Raw genomic sequence first — 23,334 nt, 5'->3', positions numbered from 1 at the left:
TTTGATGTAGCCAGATACTAAGAGAATTCAAATGAACTAAAAATGATTGAACTTTTTTTTTTCTGGAATGGAGGCATGACTACCTTATCAGAATCCTGGGTGTTGGGACTTCCCTGGTGGCGCAGTGGTTAAGAATCTACCTGCCAGTGTAGGGGACATGGGTTTGATCCCTGGTCCAGGAAGATCCCACATGCCTCGGAGCAACTAAACCCTGTGCCACAACTACTGAGCCTGCGCTCTAGAGCCTGAGAGCCACAACTACTGAAGCCCGCGTGCCTGGAGCCTGTGCTCTGCAACAAGAGAAGCCACCGTCATGAGAAGCCTGTGCACCGCAACGAAAAGTAGCCCCCGCTCGCTGCAACTAGAGAAAGCCCACATGCAGCAATGAAGACGCAACGCAGCCAAAAAAAAAAAAAAATCCTGGGTGTTGGGAGTATTCGCTTTATTCTTCATTGTTGCTGACTTAATTTGAGTCAGCACCATCTCTAAGCACATTCAGCCTTCCTCAAGCTTTAAGTTACCAAGAGAATATAATTGCAAATTATGGTTTGTGGGTTATCTCTCTCTCTTGGAAAATTTGCTTTATACCTGATTGTTTTAATGAATGTTTTCTTTCACTTTTCTCACCCTCTGTTTTGATGTTTTAAAAGGAAATGAACAGGTATGTTGGAAATTGCTCAAGTTTTAATAACTTAAATCTCACAACATGCCTACACTAAGCATATGTTCTTGGACAAGTCTTTAAACTTTCTTGAGCTTAGAATGTGGATGTGAAAAAGGAGAGTTGGACCAGAAGACCACGTAGGACCCTTCCAGCATTAGCAGTCTTTGATTTGTGTGTGATGAGAAGTATAATAAAACAGATCACTTTATGTTTGTGCACACCATTTTGGTTTTATCAAAATAGACCAATTTATTTGTAATCTTTTCATTTGTAATGCATTTTCTTTTTACTTTCAAGACCCTACTTTTACATGGAAATATCATCACCTCTCTTAGAATGGCACCTGCTTATCTACCCAGATGTCTTGCTATACTTTCTTTGGCAGAAAATGAAATCCGGGACTTAAATGAGGTAAAATTTGAGGGTATCTTATGGGATCTGGGAAGCTGGAAGGTCAGGAGAGATGCAGGAAAGGGTTGTGAGCTCACTTTAGACTGTGAGCATCTTGGAAGAAACTGCTATCAGGATGAAACACTTGGCTCTAGAAGACCATTATTTTTCTTTCTACTTTTACTTAATGTCAGTGGGTTATTAAGGCTTAATTTCATTTGCAGTGCTGTACTTATCACTCCATTGGGAAGTAATTGTTGGTAGAGGGACATGTACATTAACAGGGTTAATAAGGCACACTCTGCACCTTTTTCTGGCTGCTGTTATATTTTCAAAATAGGGTTCTCTTTGCTAGGAAACAGTGCTTTCTAAGGGACTTTGTGCAGCAAGGACAGATGGCCATATTGTTGGAATTTTGGAAGTCAGTGGATAATATAAGAGTGTTACTTGTCACTTTTCAAAACAAGAGGGAAATTGTTACATTCTCAAACTGCCAAAGATGTGTAATCAGTGGAAGCCCTGCGCTTGACACTGAGTAGTCCATTTCATTCAACAAAGCTGTCCTTTGTTCCAGATCTCTTTTCTGGCATCCTTAACTGAATTGGAACAGTTGTCGATCATGAACAATCCTTGTGTGATGGCAACACCTTCCATTCCAGGGTTCGACTATCGGCCATACATCGTCAGCTGGTGCTTAAACCTCAGAGTCCTAGATGGATATGTGATTTCGCAGAAGGAAAGGTGAACGTGACCTCTTTAACATCACACTTATTATGGAAGTTAACTGAAAAGCCCATTTCTAGCTTACTATAGATTAATAAACTGAATATTTCTTGAAATGTGCATTTAGAAATTAAGATCATTTGTACCATCATATAGCAGACTCTGTGCTGTTCATTTAGGATTTTTTATCCTTTCTAAAAAAAGATAAGAAATAAATATCAACCTTAGAGGTTGGGGCTAGTGAGTTTAACTTCTTGCCCAACATACAACAAATTGATTTCTAAAAATCCTTTTGTTAATCGATTGTTTGGCGCTTGGAGCATTTCTACATAGAAACCGTGTTATAGATGCTGTGTAGGATTTCAGATCAATCCCACAAAAGCTTCTATCCATCATATTGTAAAGGCAGTATTAATAATACCTTAGTACCCAACTACTCTTTATAACAGTGACCTTGGGAAAATGCGTGCAGAGTTCCAATTTGGAACTGGTAGCAGACATGCTGATTGGTCCTCACCTTCTACCTGTGAAACAGCAGAAGTGGGAACTCCCCCTTCTCTAGATCTTTGATGGTTTTTGCAGCTTGGAGCTGGGACCCCTGCATGATGGGGTCTTCTGGACGCTGGCACATGATCAGTAGAATCAGAGCTTCAGGGGAGGTAAGGAACTAGGTTGTGGACAAGAAGGGGTGGATTTAGAGAGGATAGTGAGAATCAGGATGACTTAATTCTCTTCACTCTGCCTCATTTCTCTTCTTCCTTTCACTGCATACACACCTGCATTCATGGACTCAACACATACATTCTTCCTCGCTGTTTTCGTCCTGTTCTACAGATTGAAAGTCGCTTGAGGGGTTTCCCGATGGGAGAAGGAATGGTAGATTACTGACAGGGTTTTCCTTTTCTTTCTCCCTCTCTTGCATCTAGTTGCTGTATAGGGTGTGGGGCAGTGAGGAATGGCAACCAGGAGCTACATAGTGGTGGTGCTGGTGTAGGGTGCAGGACATATGTCAGCTCTGGTTTGCCTACAAAAAAGTGTGGCTTTTCCTTTTTCCTGCAGTGAGTGTTGCTGTGTATTCAGACACCTTATTTTATTTCAAACTGTGGGTAATTCTAAAGCTAGAATATGGGTTTACTTGGATTATCTTCTCTGGATCTTCCTTTAATAGAAAGAAAGACGTTATCAGATTTCTCTGTGGGAGTAGGACTGGCAACATTTTCATATGTGGCAGCAGCATGGTGAGATGGGCAGAGGTAAGGGTTTGGTATAAAGAGAGACCTGGGAAGAGAATGAGACCTGGTCAGGAGAGACAAGAGAAAGCTTCACATCTTTCCCTGCCGCACATTAACAGTGTGGCCTGGACAAGTTCCATAACTTCTCTGAGCCTTAGTTTTCTCATCTGTAAAATGTGGCTAAAACTACCTAGCTTTCAAGGATGCTATGAGAACTAAAGATAATGGATATAACATAATACTGGTCAGACAGTAGATGCTTAATAAGTGATAATTGTCATTATTACTTAAGGATAGGGACTGGGGATTGAAGAGTTTTGTAGAAACTAAAGCTAGTGTTAAAAAGCAGAAGATATCTGTTGAATAGATGAATAATAATGCAAAGGCTATGTTTCTATACTGTGGAAATGGTTTTAATCCAAGTGACTTTAAGGTGAATTTGTATTTTTTTGGAACTTTCTCTATAATGTTTTGTAGTTGTTTAATTTCAGATTCTTCAGGAGGTAGGGAAGAGTGGACTTTTACTTGGGTAGCCTCTCTCTCTCTGTGGGGTTATTCTACACTAAAGTATGGGAGGAAGGAAGAGGTGGGAGTATAGCATAATAGCAACCCTTTCTCAGACAGATTCTTTTCCCCCCCACATTAAAAAAAAATTGCACAGTATCATATAATTCAGAAATAGTTCAAACGTACTATTTAAAAATACCCATATAATCATCACTGAAAATAAGACTAGAACAAAACCAGCACTCCAGAGATCTCCTTTGCCCCACTCTCATCATAACTCCCCTCCCCACTAGAGATAACCACTATGTTGATATTTTTGATAATTCAGAAAGATTATTTTTTTCCTCATTTATTATGGAGGCTTCAAATCAACCAGCTCCCACCAGAGTAGCTAAAATTAAAAGGACGGACAATACTAAGTATTGATGAGTATGTAGAACAATTGGAACTCTCATACACTGTTCTAGGAGTGTAAATGGTGCAGCCATTTTGAAAAACTGGCAGTATTTACTGAAGTTGGACTTATAAATACACTATGACCCAGCAGTTTGGTTTCTGGTGTATACCCTAGAGAAATAGGTGCTTATGTCTACCAAAAAAACATGTATATAAGCATGTTCGTAGCAGCCTTATTCATAATAGCTCCAAACATTTGGGAACTATGTGAGACATTTGGGAAACAACCCAAATGTCAGTGCATAGAAGAGTGGGTAAATAGAGTTCTATTCAAACCAAAGAACCTAGGTTGTTGAGAAAAATGCTGCTGCAGTTGATGTCTGAGACAACTGTGTAGTCTGTAAACAGTGCTCCCATGTTTTAAAACAACTCTGGAAGTATTTTGTCTTGGAGGGAGGAATTATTCTAAGGGAGAGCTATTGGCTGAAAAATCAGTGGGTAGCCTGAGCAGTGTTCCAACATTTTCCTGGTCAGCCTTGGAATTGCCCTGAAGGATAGGCAGGAAGGAATTTCTAGTTTTTGTATCTACCCAGCCTGTTGTTTGCTAAGAACAACCAAGTTAAATTTTTTCTCCATGATGAAAAGTGTCCCAAGTTCCCTGATGACCTTGGGTAGCCAGATCTTAAGTGTGTGTGTCACCCAAAAAAGTAACTTGAGCAGTCACCCACCGCTGTGGTGCTTTGGCTGAGGGCTTTCTCAGAGAGAAGCACACCTGGGGAAGGACCTTTGTGTAACACCTTAGTATTTGGAGTTCTTTCTGAATTTGTTTTCAATCTCTGTTTTACTGTTTATAGGACCTAGTACCAAGCTACACCTCTGTTGCTTACAGATCAGAACTTAGGGAGCAGAATTTTGGAGACGTTTCTTTTTTTGAAAGGACGTTTAAAATATATACAGAAGTAGAGTAACATAATGAACACCTAAATACCCACCATGTGGCTTCAACAGTTATCAACATTTTGCCAACCTTGTTTCATCTATCCCGCACTTTTTTTTTGGTTAGGATATTTTAAAAGCAAATACCAGATATCATTTCATGCATTATTCCTTTTTTTTTTTATTAGGTGAAAGAGCAGTTTTAAATTCTCTCAGTAGTTGCTATCCCTGTTATATAATATAGACTGTTCCTTTAATTTCAAGAGAAAAGTCATATTCCAGTGATTTGAAATTAATATGTTAGAGCTGAATTAATTTTAATTTTGTCTTTGAATGGGCAGAGAGATTTTTTTTACCTAAGAAAATATCGTATGGATTAATAAACTTGTGTAATGGTGTGTTTATTGATGAATGTGAAGCAAAGGCAGAAAAACAGATCTTACAGTAGTTGATACTCCACAGTTCGTGGTTCACCTCACACACTTAAACTGTGGAATACCTGAGCCTCCTTCTGTATCCTCTTACTTTTGCTTTTCTTTCCTCCCAAACTACAAACCGCCTATAACCTGGAAGCGTCGCTTGCTAGCTATTATTAAAGTTGGGGATTGTCCTCTATTATGGACCTTTTTTAGGGACAACATTTCAACAAGCCATTTGCTTGGCAGGAGAACTTATGGAAACTGAGAGCAGAGTTCATGAAGATCCTGAATGAGCTTTATTTAATCCACAGGAATGTGTCTATGGAAGAAATACTTCTAATTATTTTTATTAAGTGTATTAAAATTTTTATTGTTACGTGACTTCAGTTAATCAGCTTGGCATACCTTATATCTCATTGTTAGAAAACAGTTTCACCTTTCTTGTGACACTGGCACATCATAGAAAACCAAACTCATTTTACTGCACTGAGACTCTTCTGCACTATTTAACCAGCTGTCAAAAGAACCAGTTTCTTTTCAGTCTATAATACATCTTGGGTGGCTTAACAGTTTTGGACTGTACAGTTTTTTGCATAATGTGGATACCTTAACGTGAAGGTTGAAGAAAAGGGTTGTGGATTGGAAGTGATTTTCAAACTATTTGCAATGCTGAGTTAAATGATGTACAGAGAAACAAAGTATGCCAAAATGATGCAACTTTAACTTCAAGTTGATGGGCAGATTTAAGAATGATAAAATTGAGGCAAAAGCATGTTAATTAAAAAGAAATTCAGGGCTTCCCTGGTGGCGCAGTGGTTGAGAGTCCGCCTGCCGATGCAGGGGACACGGGTTAGTGCCCCGGTCCGGGAATATCCCACGTGCCGCAGAGTGGCTGGGCCCGTGAGCCATGGCCGCTGGGCCCGCGCGTCTGGAGCCTGTGCTCCGCAACGGGAGAGGCCACAACAGTGAGAGGCCCACGTACTGCCAAAAAAAAAAAAAAAAAAAAGAAATTCAAACATATTACAAAAGTAAACAGTAGTGTAATGACCTCCCCTGAATTTGTCACCCAACTTCAGCAGTTTTCAATTCATGGCCAACTTTGTTCATCTCTACCTTCACCCACCCCCCCCTTTTCCTGTATGATTTTGAAACAAGTCTCAGATTATATATAATTTCATCTCTAAAAGATAAGGACTCTTAAAGAAATAACTATAATACTGTTATCACTTATCAAAAAATTTAACAATAATTCCATAATAACACCAGATATTAGTTAAGTGCTTACATTTCCAGTAGTCCTCATAAATGCAGTTTTGTAATGGATTTTTGGAAACAGGATTGAAATAAGACCATACATTGTAATTGGTTGATATATTAAAAAAATTTCTTTCCTGCTCTCTTTTTCAGTGTTTTAAAAATGTATTATCATTGCATGCTCCATGGGTTGGCTGTGCTGATTGGGTAGTTTTCACTTGGGATCTTGTAGTGAGATCACATGGGGCAGGAGTCGTTTGAAGGCTTGACTTGGCTGGAGGTCTAAGATGATGCTTTCAGATCTCTCCATGGGTTCCTCCTCTTCTTATTTTCTTTGCTTTCTTTTCTCTTTTTTTGGTTGTTGAAGAAATCAGATTATTTGTCCTATAGAGTTTCCCACTGTGCTTATTTTGCCAATTGCTATGTCTCTGTGTCCTTTGACATACTCGTCTCCTTCTGTATTTCCTGTAAATTGGTAGTTGAATGTGGAGGTTTGATCAGATTTTTGTTGGGAGAAGGACTACTTTGTGGGTTCTATTGAGAGGCACATGGTGTCTGGTTGTCTCTTGTGTTAGGAGTAGCTATTAATGATCAGTGCCTAAATCCATTAATTCATTGAGAGTTGCAAAATGGTGAAATTTTAATTCTATCATTAATTTTTTTATTAGCTGGAATACTTCTATGAAGTAACTGTTTGGTCATTGGTATAGTTTGTATAGGAAAGGTAGAACTACTAATATTTAATTTGTCTCCTTTAATTACCAGTTTTTAAAAATAATGAGTTGGTAGTTCACTAGCATCCTTCAGCTGTGACCAATTAGCTTTAAAAAAACTATCATGAACTAATGGATTTAAACACAATTTATGTATTTAGGTACTTCAGTTTGATAGTGAATGAAGGGACTATTCATTGCTTCTTTGAAAATAATTTTAAAATATTTGGAAAATATTTATTTTAAATAAATTTAAAATATTAGTAAAAATCTTTGGAAGTGCTCCTAAGCAAGAAAAAAGGTTTAAAACATTGTAATAGTAAGGAGAATGAATCAGAAGGATAGATTTTCTTTTTAACTTGAGTGAATTTATGAAAAATATCCAATGATGCTATAAAGGTAAATTAAGAAGGAAGACTCATTATTGCTTAAAAATGTATCTTGTCTACCCTAGTGCCATCCCTTCTTCTTTATGTCCCTCAATTCCAGTTTGAAAGCTGAATGGCTGTATAGTCAAGGCAAGGGGAGAGCGTATCGGCCTGGCCAGCACATCCAGCTTGTCCAGTATCTGGCCACAGTCTGTCCTCTCACTTCTACGCTGGGTCTTCAGAGTGCAGAGGATGCCAAACTAGAGAAGATTCTGAGCAAGCAGAGGTGAGCCCATTTATCTGTAGCAGTTGATAAATTCACAAGTGAAAATACCTCTGACTATTTCCTGCAGGGTTAGTAGGACTGAGGTGAGTGCTGCGGCCCACATTTCTGGGCACTTGGGCCACTGGTCACTGTAGCAGTTCTGTAGGGGAACCGAACCTTGCAGGGCAGTCCAGTTTGCTCCCCAGCAACTGCATTGCTAATCATTTCTTCAGTGGGGAGAGCCAAGCAGCATGGGAGAGTGGGATTTTTAAAAACTGCATTTGTCCCTTAATGTGGGTGTTTCATATGGGTTTTAAAATACTAACATTAAGAAGTATAGCTTGGGGCTTCCCTGGTGGCACAGTGGTTGAGAGTCTGCCTGCTGATGCAGGGGACACGGGTTCGTGCCCCAGTCTGGGAGGATCCCACATGCCGCGGAGCGGCTGGACCCGTGAGCCATGGCCGCTGAGCCTGCGCGTCCGGAGCCTGTGCTCTGCAGCGGGAGAGGCCACAACAGTGAGAGGCCCACGTACCGCAAAATAAATAAATAAATAAAATAAAATAAAATAAAAGAAGTATAGCTTGGAGTCTTCCCTGGTGGCGCAGTGGTTAAGAATCCGCCTGCCAATGCAGGGGATGTGGGTTCGATCCCTGGTCCGAGAAGATCCCACATGCCATAGAGCAACTAAGCCTGTGCGCCGCAGCAAGAGAAGCCACCACAATGAGAAGCCTGCGCACCGCAACGAGGAGTAGCCCCCGCTCGCTGCAACTAGAGAAAGCCCGCACACGGCAGCGAAGACCCAACTCAGCCAAACATAAATAAAAATTAAAAAAAAAAAAAAAGAAAAGAAAAGTATTGTTTGGGAATTCCTGGTGGTCCAGTGGTTAAGACTCCACACTTTCACTGGGGAGGGCCCAGGTTCAGTCCCTGGTTGGGGAGCTAAGATCCCACAAGCCGTGCAGCGCAGCCAAAAAAAAAAGTATAGCTAGAAGCATTTAGTAGTCATTTCTTTTATCAGAGATCCTGCCTTTGAAGGTTTGTGCGTGTATATGCATATGATGGTGTCTGACTATGTGATTTAAAAATAAGTTTCTTAACCTTTTCTATCCAGTGCTTTTAAATGAGACTTTGTAATTTGGGGGTTATTAAAGGTATATACATTCTGCTTTTTTTTAAAAAAATTATTTTATTGAAGTAGAGTTGATTTACAATGTTGTGTCAATCTCTGCTGTACAGCACAGTGACTCAGTTATACACATATAGACATTCTTTTTTTATATTCTTTTCCATTATGGTTTATCCCAGGAGATTGGATGTAGTTCCCTGTGCTGTACAGTAGGACCTTGTTGTTTATCCATTCTAAATTTAATAGTTTGCATCTACCAACCCAGAACTCCCAGTCCATCCCTCTCCCTCCCCTCCTTCCTCTTGGCAACAAGTCTTTTCTCTATGTCTGTGAGTCTGTTTCTGTTTTGTAGATAGGTTCTTTTGTGCCATATTTTAGATTCCGCATACAAGCGATATCATATGTATTTGTCTTTCTCTTTCTGACATACTTCAGTATGATAATCTCTAGTTGCATCCATGTTGCTGCAAATGTCATTATTTCATTCTTTTTTATGGGTGAGTAGTATTCCATTGTGTATATGTACCCCATCTTCTTTATCCATTCATCTGTCAATGGACATTCAGGTTGTTTCCATGTTTTGGCTATTGTAAATAGTGCTGCTATAAACAAGGGGTACATGTGTCTTTTTGAATTATAGTTTTGTCTGGGTATATGCTCAGGAGCGGGATTGCTGGATCATATGGTAATTCTATTTTCAGTTTTCTGAGGAACTTCCATACTGTTTTCCATAGTGGCTGCACCAATTTACATTCCCACCAACAGTGTAGGAGAGTTCCCTTTTCTCCATACCCTCTCCAGCATTTGTATTTGTAGACTTAAAAAAATTTTTAAATAATTTTAAATTTAATTTTATTATTATTTAAAATTTTATTATTTGGCTGCATTGGGTCTTAGTTGCGGCACGCGATATCTTCGTTGTGGTGTGTGGGCTTCTCTAGTTGCAGTACTTGGGCTTCTCTCTAGTTGTGGTACGCAGGCTGTAGAGCGCGAGGGCCCAGTAGTTGTGGCGCGTGGGCTTAGTTGCCTCGTGGCATGTGGGACCTTAGTTCCCCGACCAGGGATTGAACCCCTATCCCCTGCATTGGATAGGATTCAATGGATTCTTAACCATGGACCACCAGGGAAGTCCCTGTTATTTGTAGACTTTCGATGATGGCCATTCTGACCCACGTGAGGTGGTACCTCATTGTAGGTTTGATTTGCATTTCTCCAATAATTAGTGATGTTGAGCATCTTTTCATGTGCCTACTGTCCATCTGTATGTCTTCTTTGGAGAAATGTCTGTTAAGGTCTTCTGCCCATTTTTCAATTGGGTTGGTTTTTTTGTTGTTGAGTTGTATGAACTGTTTGTATATTTTGGAGATTAGGCCCTTGTCAGCCGCATCGTTTGCAAATATTTTCTCCCAGTCTGTAGGTTGTCTTTTCTTTTGTTGTTGCTGTTTTTTTTTTTTTTTTAATGGTTTCCTTTGCTGTGCAAAAGCTTGTAGGTTTGATTAGGTCCCTCTTTTTTTTTAATGGCTTTTAAACATAATTAATTAATTAATTTTCAAATTTTTGGCTGTGTTGGTTCTTCGTTGCTGTGAGCAGGCTTTCTCTAGTTGTGGTGAGCAGGGGCTACTCTTCGTTGCCGTACACGGGCTTCACATTGTTGTGATTTCTCTTGTTGCGGAGCACGAGCTCTAGGCGCGCAGTCTTCAGTAGTTGTGGCACGTGGGCTCAGTAGTTGTGGCTTGCGGGCTCTAGAGCTCAGGCTCAGTAGTTGTGGTGCATGGGCTTAGTTGCTCCGCGGCATGTGGGATCTTCCTGGGCCAGGGCTTGAACCCATGTCCCTTGCATTGGCAGGCAGATTCTTAACCACTGTGTCACCAGGGAAGCCCCCCATTTTTTAATTTTTGTTTTTATTTCTATTTCCTTGGGAGACTGACCTAAGAAAATATTGGTACGATTTATGTCAGAGAATGTTTTGCCTATGCTTTCTTCTAGGAGTTTTATGGTGTCTTGTCTTATGTTTAAGTCTTTAAGCCATTTTGAGTTTATTTTTGTGCGTGGTGTGAGGGTGTGTTCTGTTTTTGTTTTTGTTTTTGTTTTTTTTTTGTTTTTTGGCTGCACTGAGCAGCTTGTGGGATTTTAGTTTCCCGACCAGGGATCGAACCTGGGTGTTCGGCAGTGAGAGCATGGAGCGACCACTGGACCACCACCCTCCCCTGTGACGGTGTGTTCTAACTTCATTGATTTACATGCAGCTGTCCAACTTTCCCAGCACCACTTGCTGAAGAGACTGTCTTTTTCCCATTTTATATTCTTGCCTTTCAAAGGTATATACTTTGAAAGCTTGTAAACTTCTACCTTTTTGACAGTGTTACCCTTCAAAGGGAGCAGAAAAAGCTTTCTTTTTTTGGTTTGCGTTAAATCACATCAGAAGTTACTGATTTTTAGGTTTCACCAGAGGCAGTTGATGAACCAGAGCCAAAATGAAGAGTCGTCTTCTCTTGCTCCTGTTGAAACAAGGGCACCCCTTGTACCGGAGCATTCCAGCCCCATTCAAGATTGCCAGGTAGTCCAGGAAAGTGGTAAGAAGTTAACTGATCTCTGATCCTTTTTCTCCAAGTTGTTTGATCTGTTTGGTATCATAAAACAAAAAAAGTACATGTTTTCATAATTTTGTACTTGTTAGCTTAAGTGAACATTTGGATCTTATATTTTATATATATGTATATACACAGATAGACATATATAACGACTATATGTCTAATTTTTGAAAACGTTCAGAGAACTGCTACCTTTTGAAGTGACCTGGTACTTTGATTATTCTTATGACCATTGCAAGAATTCATTTTCTTAAAAAAGTTGGTTTGGTGTTTTAGGCATATTGGAGGAAATTACTGAAATCATTTCATTGCACTTTACTATATTTCAGGGATTAGAGTTCATTAAAAGGATCCAACTGAAAAAATACTTCTTTAAACATTTAATGTTTTAAATGATGTTCTGTTGATTCTTTTAGAACCCGTCATCCAGGTCAATTCTTGGGTTGGGATAAGCAGTAATGATGACCATTTATATGCTGTTAAGAATAACTTTCCAGCCTCTATACACACTACAAGATATTCTCGAAATGACCTGCACCTGGAAGACATCCAGACAGATGAAGACAAGTTAAACTGTAGTCTTCTCTCTTCAGAGTCTACTTTTATGCCAGTTGCATCAGGACTCTCTCCAGTATCACCTACAGTTGAGCTGAGGCTGCAAGACATTAACTTGGGCCTAGAAAATGATGGTGCTGCAGATGAATCTGTGAAATGTCTGGAAAACAACGGCTTTGATAAGGAAGGGGAAAAGGCTTTTTGGGCTGCAAATGAGAATTCTGTTGAGATGACAAAAAGTGCTATCAGTACAGAGGTAAATGAGAAAGATGGGCTATTACCTTGTCGTGAGCCAACAGTAAACAATGCCATCATGAAGGATGACACCCACAGTCTTACATCTTTTCCTGAGTCAGTTGGACACAATGTCTTCCATACACAGCCAGACAGTGAAGAAACCATGTCTCAAACAGCTTCAGAGAAACTTCCTTGCAGGGTTTTAACCCATAGATCTCTTACTTTGGGACAAAATAAAGTTGCCCTTCAGAAATTGAATGAAGCAGCCACCAAGCTTCAGGCCTATTGGCGGGGCTTTTATGCCAGAAACTACAACCCACAAGCTAAAGATGTACGCTATGAAATCCGGCTGCGCCGGATGCAGGAGCACATTGTCTGCCTAACTGATGAAATAAGGAGGTGGGTGAAAAGTCCCTTTTTAGGACTTTTTACAGTTTGGATGCTGTTTGGTTGGTTTGGGGCTGTCAGATTCTTAGCATTGATTCAGAACACTGAATCACTGCTTTTGTGGCCAGGACACTTTCCATACCATGTTGCCACTCTTGGTTTGTCTCCTACAATATACTGAAAACATCTTGAGTGCAGGGACTGCCATATGCATCTTCATCTGTGGTACAGCAATTGGAGCATAGATGCAGCATAGCAGTAAATTTTGAATGAATGCATGCCTTATGGACATCTATATACCTAAACACAGAAGATACAGAGAATATAGAAAAACTGAATTTTAAGTATAAAAATGAGAAGATGAGAAAGTCTACATAGAACGCATTAGGTGACGTAAGAATTAAAGAAAATAGCAGAGACTTAAAAGGGGCTAAAATTTGGGGGCTATGGTGGCACTTATTTGTTCATTCCATGGCTCACATGTTTTCATGATTGTCAACTCAGGAAAATTAGGATTTCATAGATTTATTCTGAGCATTAGTATTGTAACCAGCAGTATTTATTAATATTATCAGGTGGGAGAGGAGGAAGCAATAAGAGAGACTGGGGAGGGATAGCTAGAGTGGTAGGAGAACTGGGAGAGTGTGTGTCCCAGCTCCAGCAAGGAAGTGTTTCAGGAGAGAAGAGAGGCGCTGTAAGAGGACAGAGAACTGTGTGTTAGATTTAGCAGCTGGAGGTTATTGGTGACTGTGTTGAGGGTCCCCAAGACTATCCTCAGGTTTGATGATTTGCAAAAAGGACTCACAGGACTCAAGAAAGCTATTCTTTTTTCTTTTTCTTTTTTTTTTTTTTGCGGTACGCGGGCCTCTCACTGTTGTGGCTTCTCCCATCGCGGAGCACAGGCTCCGGACGCGCAGACTCAGCGGCCATGGCTCACGGGCCCAGCCGCTCCGCGGCGTGTGGGATCTTCCCAGACCGGGGCACGAACCTGTGACCCCTGCATCGGCAGGCGGACTCCCAACCACTGCACCACCAGGGAAGCCCAAGAAAGCTATTCTTTATGTTCAGGATTATGGTTTATTAGAGTGAAAGGATATAGATTACAATCAGCAAAGGAAAAAGACACACCGGGCAGAGTTCAGGAGAGACCAAGTACAAGCTTCTAGTTGTCTTCTTCCAGTGCAGTTGTACACATGGGGCTCGATTCTCCTGGCAACGATGTGTGACAACACATCTGAAGTATGTGAACCTCAAGGGAGGCTCACTCGAGTCTTGGCATCCAGGGTTTTTATTGGGGGTCAGTCACCTAGGCGTTGAGTGCCCCTGTGACTGACCTTAACTACTCAGACCTCAGCCCCCACCCAAGGTCAAACTGATGCATTGTGGCCCAGGGTCTCAGGTGAACAAAACAGGTATTCATCAGAAAATACACTGTTAGCATAAACCAAGGTCCCAGATGTACAAAGATACCCTTATCAGGCAGGATATTCCAAGGGCTTGAAGGTTATCTCTCAGGAGCTGGTCAAGACTATTCCTGTCTTTAGAATGTGCAGGGTTCAAACACCCCAGTCCTGTTGAGTTAACCTCTTCCTGCCCAATGAGCTTCTTCAGAGCAGCTTCAGTGAGTAGTGGGATGAAGGCGGTTTGGAAAGGATTGAGTAGTGAATGAGAGGTGAAGAGTGAGGGTAGCCAACTTTTGGGAAGTGTTGATGTGAGGAAGAGAAGAGAGTAGGTGGTTGACAGAGGAGGATCTGGACTTAGGAAGATTCTTTTTTAAAGATGGGAGATATAGAGCAGGTTTATATGTTGATGGAAATGATTCTATAAGGAAGGAAGAACTGATGGTGCAGAGCAAAGAAAGAAGAAGTGCAGGATGGAAGTTCTTGAGAAGGTGAGAGAAGAAGAGGTCCAGTGCACAGGTAGAGGGAGTAGCCTGAAGTAGGAACAGGAGCAGGTAAGGTGGTAGGTTTGATGGTGGGATAGGGAAGTCCTGTCTGATGGTTGTTTCTCCTTTTCCAATAATATACAAGATGTGGTCAGCACTTGGAAGTGAGGAGAGGGGTGAGGATGTGGGAGGTTTAAGAGAGGTATGAGGTGTGGGTTCATCTTAAAAGTGAACTTATAAGCGGAATGGAGGAGGATAACTGGACAGGGTGAGGAAAAACTTAAAGTGCAAAACGATAGGTCAGACTGTATGATTTTCATCAACAACTCTCAGCTGTTCCATTCTGATTTTGGACATGGTTCAGCCAGGAGTGGGTTCTTTTCCAGGTGAACATGGTAGGGGAGAGAGGGAAGGGCAAGGGAGCTGACGACATTTGGGAGGGGAATGATTATAATGCTGGATCTCAGAATTTAAAGGAGGTAGAAGGAAAGACAAGAGAAAGGGGTCATTTGTTTGGTGGTCATAGATGAAGATTGGTCGTCCAGGTTGTTGCAGATTATGGCAAGAACAAGTGAACTGGGAGGATTGGACGTAGTGGTTTGTGTTGGTGCTTGAAATCATTTTCGAAAATGGTGTAGTCAAAATGCTTGGGTCTAATACACTGCCAAATGTAGAATAGATAGCTAGTGGGAAGCAGCTGCATAGCACGGGGAGATCAGCTCGGTGCTTTGTGTCCACCTAGAGGGGTGGGTTAGGGAGGGTGGGAGGAAGGCACAAGAGGGAGGAGATATGGGGATATATGTATATGTATAGCTGATTCACTTTGTTATACAGCAGAAGCTAATACAACATTGTAAAGCAATTATGCTCCAATAAATATGTTAAAAAAAAATGCTTGCGTCTAGAGTGGGACTGAGGATGAGTGATGGGGGTGGATTATTGTTAGATAGAGCATCCATGTGAATGTCAAGAGCTCCAGAAATGACAAGGGGAACAGGGCAGAGAAAAAGACTAGTGCTGAGCCTTCAGTGAGTGGGGGTCGATAATGGGATGTCAGTACTTGAAAAAGAGTTTTGGGAAATTTAGCAGGGTGGCTGGAGTTCTTCAAGGAGGAAGGTTAAGACTCATTTGTAAACAGCAGTGAGAAGCAAAGTTCTGGCCCTGATGTATGAGTGAAAAAAGTAGCTGCCACTTGAGAGAGCTACAGAGGTTGAGTATATATGGGAGTTTGCTGATTATAATTCAGGAATCCCACATGGCACAGTAGGAGGGCTTTGGGGGGGCTAGAGAAAGTAGATCAGAGGTTCAGAACAGAATGGGGTGACAGTTTAAGAGATAATGGACAGCTAAGAGAACCTTAGGTTTCTGATTAGTTTAAGTACAGAGAGGGGGGCAGTGAGCGCAGAGTGAAAACTTTAATGAATGAGGGGAAGGTCTGTTGACAGCAAAGAGTATGTCAGGAGGCAAACAGGGATGTGAAATTTGATGTGATTAGTCCTACTGGTCTCTTAGAAGAGGGTGTTTCAAGCTGTGGTCCTGATCCTTTCTGGAGCTCCTGCCCCTTTGGTGTGTTTGGCTGGGAAATTGAGGCCAGATAAAGAGCCATTTAATATTTTATTTTTCATTACTGGCAGTCCTTTGTAGAACCAGTATAATCTGAATTTCAGTCACATCTTATTTGGCTTCTATGTTGAGTCATAGCTTAAAACTAAAGTTTCACTTAGATATTCTAAAAGTGGAAAGGACTGTTATTAGAATATTCATCTCTTTACAACGTATATGTTTATTCGTCATAACAAGAAGTACAATTCAAAGCACCGTTTCTTGTATCAGTAATGGAGTTTGAATTATTGTAGATTACGAAAAGAAAGAGATGAAGAATGTATTAAAAAATTTGTACAAGAAGAGGCTGTCAGATTCCTTTGGAACCAGGTAAGCTCCCTCCTGCTGAATTACCTACTGTGTGAACAAAGAAAAATTCTAGATTTCCTGAGATAATCATAGAGTAGTTACAGGTAAAAAGTAAGCACCCTTTCTCAAGGTTAAGGATGTGGTTTTTGTTCCTTGCCACTAACTCTGAACTAGGGCAGTGAATTTTGTTACATTTTATTTAGTCTGAAGAAAAATATTTTCATAATTTTGACCAGAGAGATAAAGAACTATAACACTGAAGGAAAGTACTAAATTGAGGGATATTGTTATAATTTTCTAGTAGAAATAAAAAGCCCAATTTGAAGTTTCATGTAACTATCTTGTTTTATCTTTTGAGACTATTTGAATGAAAAGTGATTGAAATAGTGTGTGATGGCTATAATATGCATGTCCTAAAAGGTACACATGACTTCCAGGGAGAGAGTTTGAATCCTGTAGTAGCACACTTTAGGGACAGTTCCCTAAAACATTGGTTTTACTATTATTGTATCCCAACAAATACTTCTTGATAATAATCCCTTGGAAGTATTTTTATAAACAAATTTGTTATAATAGGATTTTACCTATATTATATTTGAAAATACATAGTAAAAGGTCTGGAAGGCTACATATTAACCTGCTATCAGTGATTACCTTGGAGGATGGTCAAAGGGAAACTAAAAAATTCTTATATTGCTTTCTTGTTGCAGATTTTACAGTAAAATTCTGAGATTTTAATTATACTTTAAAAGTGTAAAAGCATATTATCAAGAACTTGGGGTATTTTTAGGTATTTTAGAGTTGTATATACTATATTGTTAGTTTTTAAGAACTCTTATCCCAAATGGGTATCTAAAATGAGACTTCTATTTTAGTGAATCTACTCATATTAATAGGCTCTAGTCTGTCTTATTTGATAGACTTAAGTGTATCTTATCGAGTACCTTATTTACCCCTTAGTCAGCTATACATGTGCTATTGTGCTTCTGATTATTTTTCCAGTAGTAGGAAGAGAATTGCTTTGGCCCATCCCTGCTCTGCTGGTAAGGACCTTTTATTACCAAGGACGTGAACCACTTGTGCCAGCCAGGTCTAGGCTGGGGGTGCTATGGAAAGGATAAGGGGAGTCAGGTCGTTTCTAACTCCAGTTATGCCATCTGCCATTTACCAACTTCATGAGTGTTGGGGAAGAAAGCTCAAAGGACAGTTGTAAAACAGGCATGATTTATATTTTGTAGTAAAACTATATCCTTTGGTTTATAGGTAAGGTCTCTACAAGCTTGGCAGCAGACGGTGGACCAGCATCTAAGTTCCTGCCGTCCTGATGTTCCTCCCATATCAAGTACTCTGGTGCCATCTAACCCTCCATTATTCACCCAAAGTCAGGAGCCCTCTTCTGATCAAAACTCTGATTGGTTCATTGCTCCTGATGAAGCTTCTCAAGAGAAATCCTTACCAGAATTCCCAGACTCTGGTTTTCATTCCTCCTTAACAGAACAAATTCACTGTTTACAGGATCCTTTGGATTTTGAAAAAAGTTCCACAGAAGGTAGTGAAAGTTCCATAATGGGGAATTCCATTGACACAGTCAAATATGGCAAAGAGTCAGATATAGGGGATGTTAGTGAAGAGCATGGTGAATGGAGTAAGGAAAGCTCAAACAATGAGCAGGATAATAGTCTGCTTGAACAGTATCTAACTTCAGTTCAACAGCTAGATGATGCTGATGAGAGGACACATTTTGATGAAGGGACGGGAGATAGTAAGCTTCACATAGCTCGTTCCCCTGAAAAGTTAGATGTCTTGTCTGACAGTGCTTCTGTAGATGACACTCATGGCATATCTCCTACTTTGCAAGATGAAATCAATCAGACACCAGAGAATTGTGAATTAAATGCAGAAGTTCAAGGGCAGCAGTCAGAATGTAATTCTACATTTCAGGTATTGCACGTTGGTATTATTGTGTAGCATGTCTTGTTGTTTGGGAAGCAGAAGTCCACTTAATTTAAGAATATTTTCAGTTGGCTTTTTTTGGGAAAGAAGAATATTTCTCCCAATTTTGTTACTATTTATATGGAATTTATATTCTTGTCTCACATTTTCCACATCTTAGGTACTAAGCTGAATCTTCATTTTGACTTAGTTAGCTTTTTACTTAAGCTGTAATGTATCAAACAATATTCATATTGAAAGCCACATGCACTTTATTAACAACTAAATTGAATCAACAGTGTTCCTGTGTTTTTATGTATTCATTTCCTTTCAAAAATAAACTAGACCCAATAAAGATGTTAAAAAATAAATAAATAAATAAACTAGAATACCTTAAAGAAGATAGAAAATTTTACCTTAAAGATATAAATAAGAGAATTTTAATTCTTCTGCATGTGAGGAAATTAATTATGTAGTGAGGAATGCAGTTGGTTACAGTGAACATAAATGACAAATGTAAGGATTGTGAACTACTGAAATTTGCCATCCTCCTTGGAGTAAGAACATGTGTTTTTAAGCCTTTTTCCTCCCTTATGAGTCAAGAGAAGCCTTCTTGTAAGAGAATAGGGAGAAGAGGTAAGATTATATGATTTTTCAGTGGGAATGATTGGATTGTCTCACGGAAAACTTTAGTTAATGCCATGTATCAGTTTTAACATATGAAGCAAAGTGTTCCATCCAGAATTAAAGTCAAGCTTATTTAAAGAGGCAACACAAGACTATTTCTCTTAGGTATAGGCTCCATTCACTTGGAATAATGTCACAGCAAACATTCATTATCTTTTCATTTAGTGATTTTTTTTTACCCCTTAGATAAGCACTTATGTGCCAATATATTGCCAGAAATTAATGTTCGTTTTCTTTGTTCCTGCTTTATATTTGCTTATGTTTTTCAGCAGAGACCCATGATCATTTACTTCACTCTTGATCTCTGCCTCATAGAAAAGAACATTTAAAATAATACCAATGGTAGAATATGAAAGACATTTTTTTAAGGACTATTTTCTATCTAAATCTCTGAAAAAGTGCCACATTCAGAAGACAGTTTAATGGTGGTAAAGAAAAAATAAACCTCATTTATTTCTTTACTTATTAAAAGAATATATGTCTGTAACTCCAGGAAGAAATGATAATATTGTGTTTGAATATTATAGATAGATGCATTCGCAAATCAAGGATAATTTTTGGAAGCTTGATGTTTTAATCTTTGAGAATGTTCTGATATCATTGAACAACACATATCTGACTTCCCCCCAATCTATGGACGTACAGTGATTTAAAACTATGGCAATACTTAACTGTTCTCTAAATTTAGGTGCTAAATATGTATTCATTATTCAGTTACAGTCACTAGGTCCCCTTCTTTGAAGTTATATAAAATAAAAGCTGGTCCTTCCAAGAATAAAGTCAGGGATCACATGTTATACTTTGTTGATGGTTAGAAACATTTCTCCAGTATGGGTAAGATGCATTTTTCTCGGTTTATAAATATGTAGCACTCAGGTTGAGAAGACTTGGATTTCATTCTCAGAAATCCAGAATCTCTTGCAAAGGAAATATTTTCTGTCTCATAAACAAAATAGCAGTCTTACATTCAAAGGATTTTCCCTAGCAAAGCATGTATAACATTGAACGCATGTTAAATAAAAGTAGAATTTTAAACTTTTTGAATAATGCTAATTACCTTTTATGAATGGTTTTGAATTTTCTTCTTAAATCTACCCTATTTTTCTATTTTACAGTTAAGTGCCTCATTTGCTGCCCATAGTTAGACAAAGGAAAACCAACTTGCACTGCACTAGTACCAAAGTGCTGCTTCATGGTACATTAATTTCTCATAAAAGCTTCTGAAATGTCGTGGTTCAGTATTACCTAAGTAGGTTTCTCCTGACATCTCCTCCCTCTTCTCTTTTTTTGAGAAATGGCAAAACACAACTGAATTCATTTGAACATCAGCATTTGTCAGCAAGATTTTCTTTTTTACCTTTGTGTTGTTTTTCTAGCCCATAAATGGTATTCAACATACTTTTATTTTGAAATTGACAGAATATGATAATGACTAATACTCTGCTGTATTTAACTTCACTGGTTTTGAAGTGCAAGAATATTAAGTAGCCCCCCAACCTTAACTGTACAGATTATCTTGAATGTAAATAGGATGAAAATAATGTAAACTATACCCCCAACCTAGACCTGGCTGGCACACTGTAATTAAAATAATTTATTTAACTAAGATATTTGGTCTTAACTCTGGGCTATTCATTGGTGTGGCTGAAGAGGGAATGGGCCTAGTAAGGTTTGAGAAGTTGAGCTTTAACACAGTCTTTGTGTTTTTCTAATAGGAGAGGTTTAGTTCAGCTGTGCTATTTTAGTTCAGTTCTCTTGATCTTTGGACATTCAATATATCAATTAAATATTCCTTCAGAATCATACCATGTGAGAATTGTAAGGAACCTTAGGGATTGTCTATTCTAATCTCTTTGTTTTAAAGATGAAACTAAAGCACAGAGAACTTCGATGACTTTTCTGAGGTTATAGCTAGTTTATAGAAAAAAAACTGTGGAAACTTAAACGTTATTGTATTCCAAAATTTTATTATATACTTTCTATTATTCTTTACATTTAGTAAGTGAGTAAGAAAGTCTCTCCATATTTTTCATTCTCTTTGAAAGACAAAAAATACTTCTAAGAGAGCTAGAACTCTACCACTCAAGGCAGAGTTGCTTGTAGAAAACAACTGATTCATTCAGAACCCTAAGTGAATTTTCTCCAAGAAATGTGATTTGATTAAAATGGTTCTTAAAGAGTAACGCAGTAGAAACTAACATTTTGAAAGAATAACTGCATCTTGGAGTCTATTTTTTGATGACAAGAAGTATAACAGATTGCTGAGATATATAAAATTTTCTAGTGAAAAGCTAGTTTGATTATATTTCATCTTCAGTTTTACAGAATAACAGATTTAAAGTTTTAACTCTCCTGGTGTGCAGAAAGCTTCAATCATGACAGTTGATATATAAACAATACAGTTTGGTTTTTATAAATTCAATTATAAAAGGCCTTATAATATGCATGTTTTTAGGAAAATATTTAGCCACACAGTTATTAATATGTATGCAGAATACTTTATTCTTGAATTCTTGAGTGTGGATTTTTCTTTTCTTTTGTTTTAGATTATTTTAAATATACAAATACCATAATAGTGTATTTTTCTGTTATCTACTTAAGACAGATCTATTTCCACTTTTAATAAGTATTTTCAGAAACAACATGGACTGAAGATATCATACTATCTCCCTTGGTCGTTTTTTGGGCATCAATTCTTAGAGTTGGATTTATAACAATAACATAAAATATAAAAAAAATTTTTTTCTGGACAATTAAGACATAAAAAGGGAAAATATAAAATAAGTCTGATCAATTTCCCACTTGTAAATGAAAAGTAATTGTTTAATATATATTTTTATTTTGCCACATACCTTATTGAGGAATATTTATTATAATATTTTAACTTTTAAATATGTGACCCCCTCATTTATGAAATAAAGCAGAAAAGGTCTGTAAGGAATATTCTAAACATTTTTAGTGATACTGTTTTCATTGATCAAACCTATTGTGCCATATTAAATTTAAAAGTCAAGTAAACAGAGTAGTTCTCACAGCCTTGGAGAGAAACAGATAATTAACTGTCTTTTAAAAATAAAGTGCTTTTAATTTGTGTATGAGTAGAAATCATACTATAATTTAATTCCTTAGTTCATTTTAGTGGATAGCAGGAATCACTCTATAGTGGCTTTGTTCATTTTCTAATTAAATTTCTTTGAATGTTTTGTAATAATTTTAATGTTGACAGTATGAGTTTAAAAATAATATGATTTTTCACTATTTTTAGATTTCTCTTTAATTTTATTGTAGAAATAGTAGATGATTTAAAGTGGTTGTGGATTGTTTTATGAAGGCTTAATTTATATTATACTTATTTAATTTGTGTTTGAGTCTCTAATTCTAAATAAAAAGTTTGTACATTTGTTTGAGTGATTCATCTGTTTATTATAGTGATTAGTAGTAATGGTTGTTATTCATTGTGCTTGTAATTATTGGGTAATTAAATAAAATTCAGAACATATTGCAGATAGATTTTTTTTTTTTTTTTTTTTGGCTGTACTGCGTGGCATGTGGGATCTTAGTTCCCTGACCAGGGATTGAACCCGTGCCCCTTGCAGTGGAAGCGTGGAGTCATAACCACTGGACAGCTAGATACAAATTCTAAGGAAGGTCCAGAGTATTGTTATATAAGTGAATTTACCGTAAAACAATCCTAGCCATATGAAAGGAATGCTAATTTAGTTTGGTATAAATTTCATTATTTCCAGGATACTTACTGGAATTCTCTGGGTAGAGAAGAGCAGATATCCCTCAAAGAGCATAGGTGACACTGCCAGTTGCTGTTGAAACAGTGGGTGCTGAAAGTGTTAGGAGGGAGGGAGTAAATATAGCAGAAGCCTTCTCGTTTGACACAGTTAGGACTGTAGTTGGTTGGTATTATGGACTGAATTGTATCCCCCCGCCCCAAATTCATATGTTGAAGCCCTAACCCCCAAAGTGATTGCATTTGGAGGTAAGGACTTTAAAGAGGTAATTAAGGTTAAATGAGGTCATAAGGATGGGGCCGTAATCCAATAGGACTGGTATCCCTGTAAGAAGAGGAAGAGGCACAAGAAATTGTCTGGGCATCATGCCTAGAAGAAAGGGCATTGGAGGACACAGCAAGAAGGCAGCCAT

At 38.5% G+C, this 23,334-nt stretch overlaps 1 protein-coding gene across 1 annotated transcript in view; it reads left to right on the top strand.

Annotated features, from left to right (window-relative positions):
• The window catches only part of CEP97 (centrosomal protein 97), a 28,458-nt gene extending 5,878 nt beyond the window's left edge, over positions 1-22,580 (top strand). The window contains exons 5-11 of the mRNA XM_067739023.1: positions 962-1,075; positions 1,629-1,795; positions 7,724-7,888; positions 11,434-11,567; positions 12,002-12,776; positions 16,506-16,581; positions 17,824-22,580. Coding sequence (XP_067595124.1) covers positions 962-1,075; positions 1,629-1,795; positions 7,724-7,888; positions 11,434-11,567; positions 12,002-12,776; positions 16,506-16,581; positions 17,824-18,528 — 2,136 coding nt within the window. The 3' untranslated portion in view covers positions 18,529-22,580. The remainder of the gene's footprint in view (positions 1-961; positions 1,076-1,628; positions 1,796-7,723; positions 7,889-11,433; positions 11,568-12,001; positions 12,777-16,505; positions 16,582-17,823) is intronic.
• The last annotated feature ends 754 nt before the right edge of the window (positions 22,581-23,334 follow it).

This window comes from Pseudorca crassidens, chromosome 5 (genome assembly GCF_039906515.1).
Source record: "Pseudorca crassidens isolate mPseCra1 chromosome 5, mPseCra1.hap1, whole genome shotgun sequence".
Classification (NCBI taxonomy): domain Eukaryota; kingdom Metazoa; phylum Chordata; class Mammalia; order Artiodactyla; family Delphinidae; genus Pseudorca; species Pseudorca crassidens.
The sequence above is the reverse complement of the archived record's forward strand: the minus strand, read 5'-3'. Positions and strand labels throughout refer to the sequence as shown.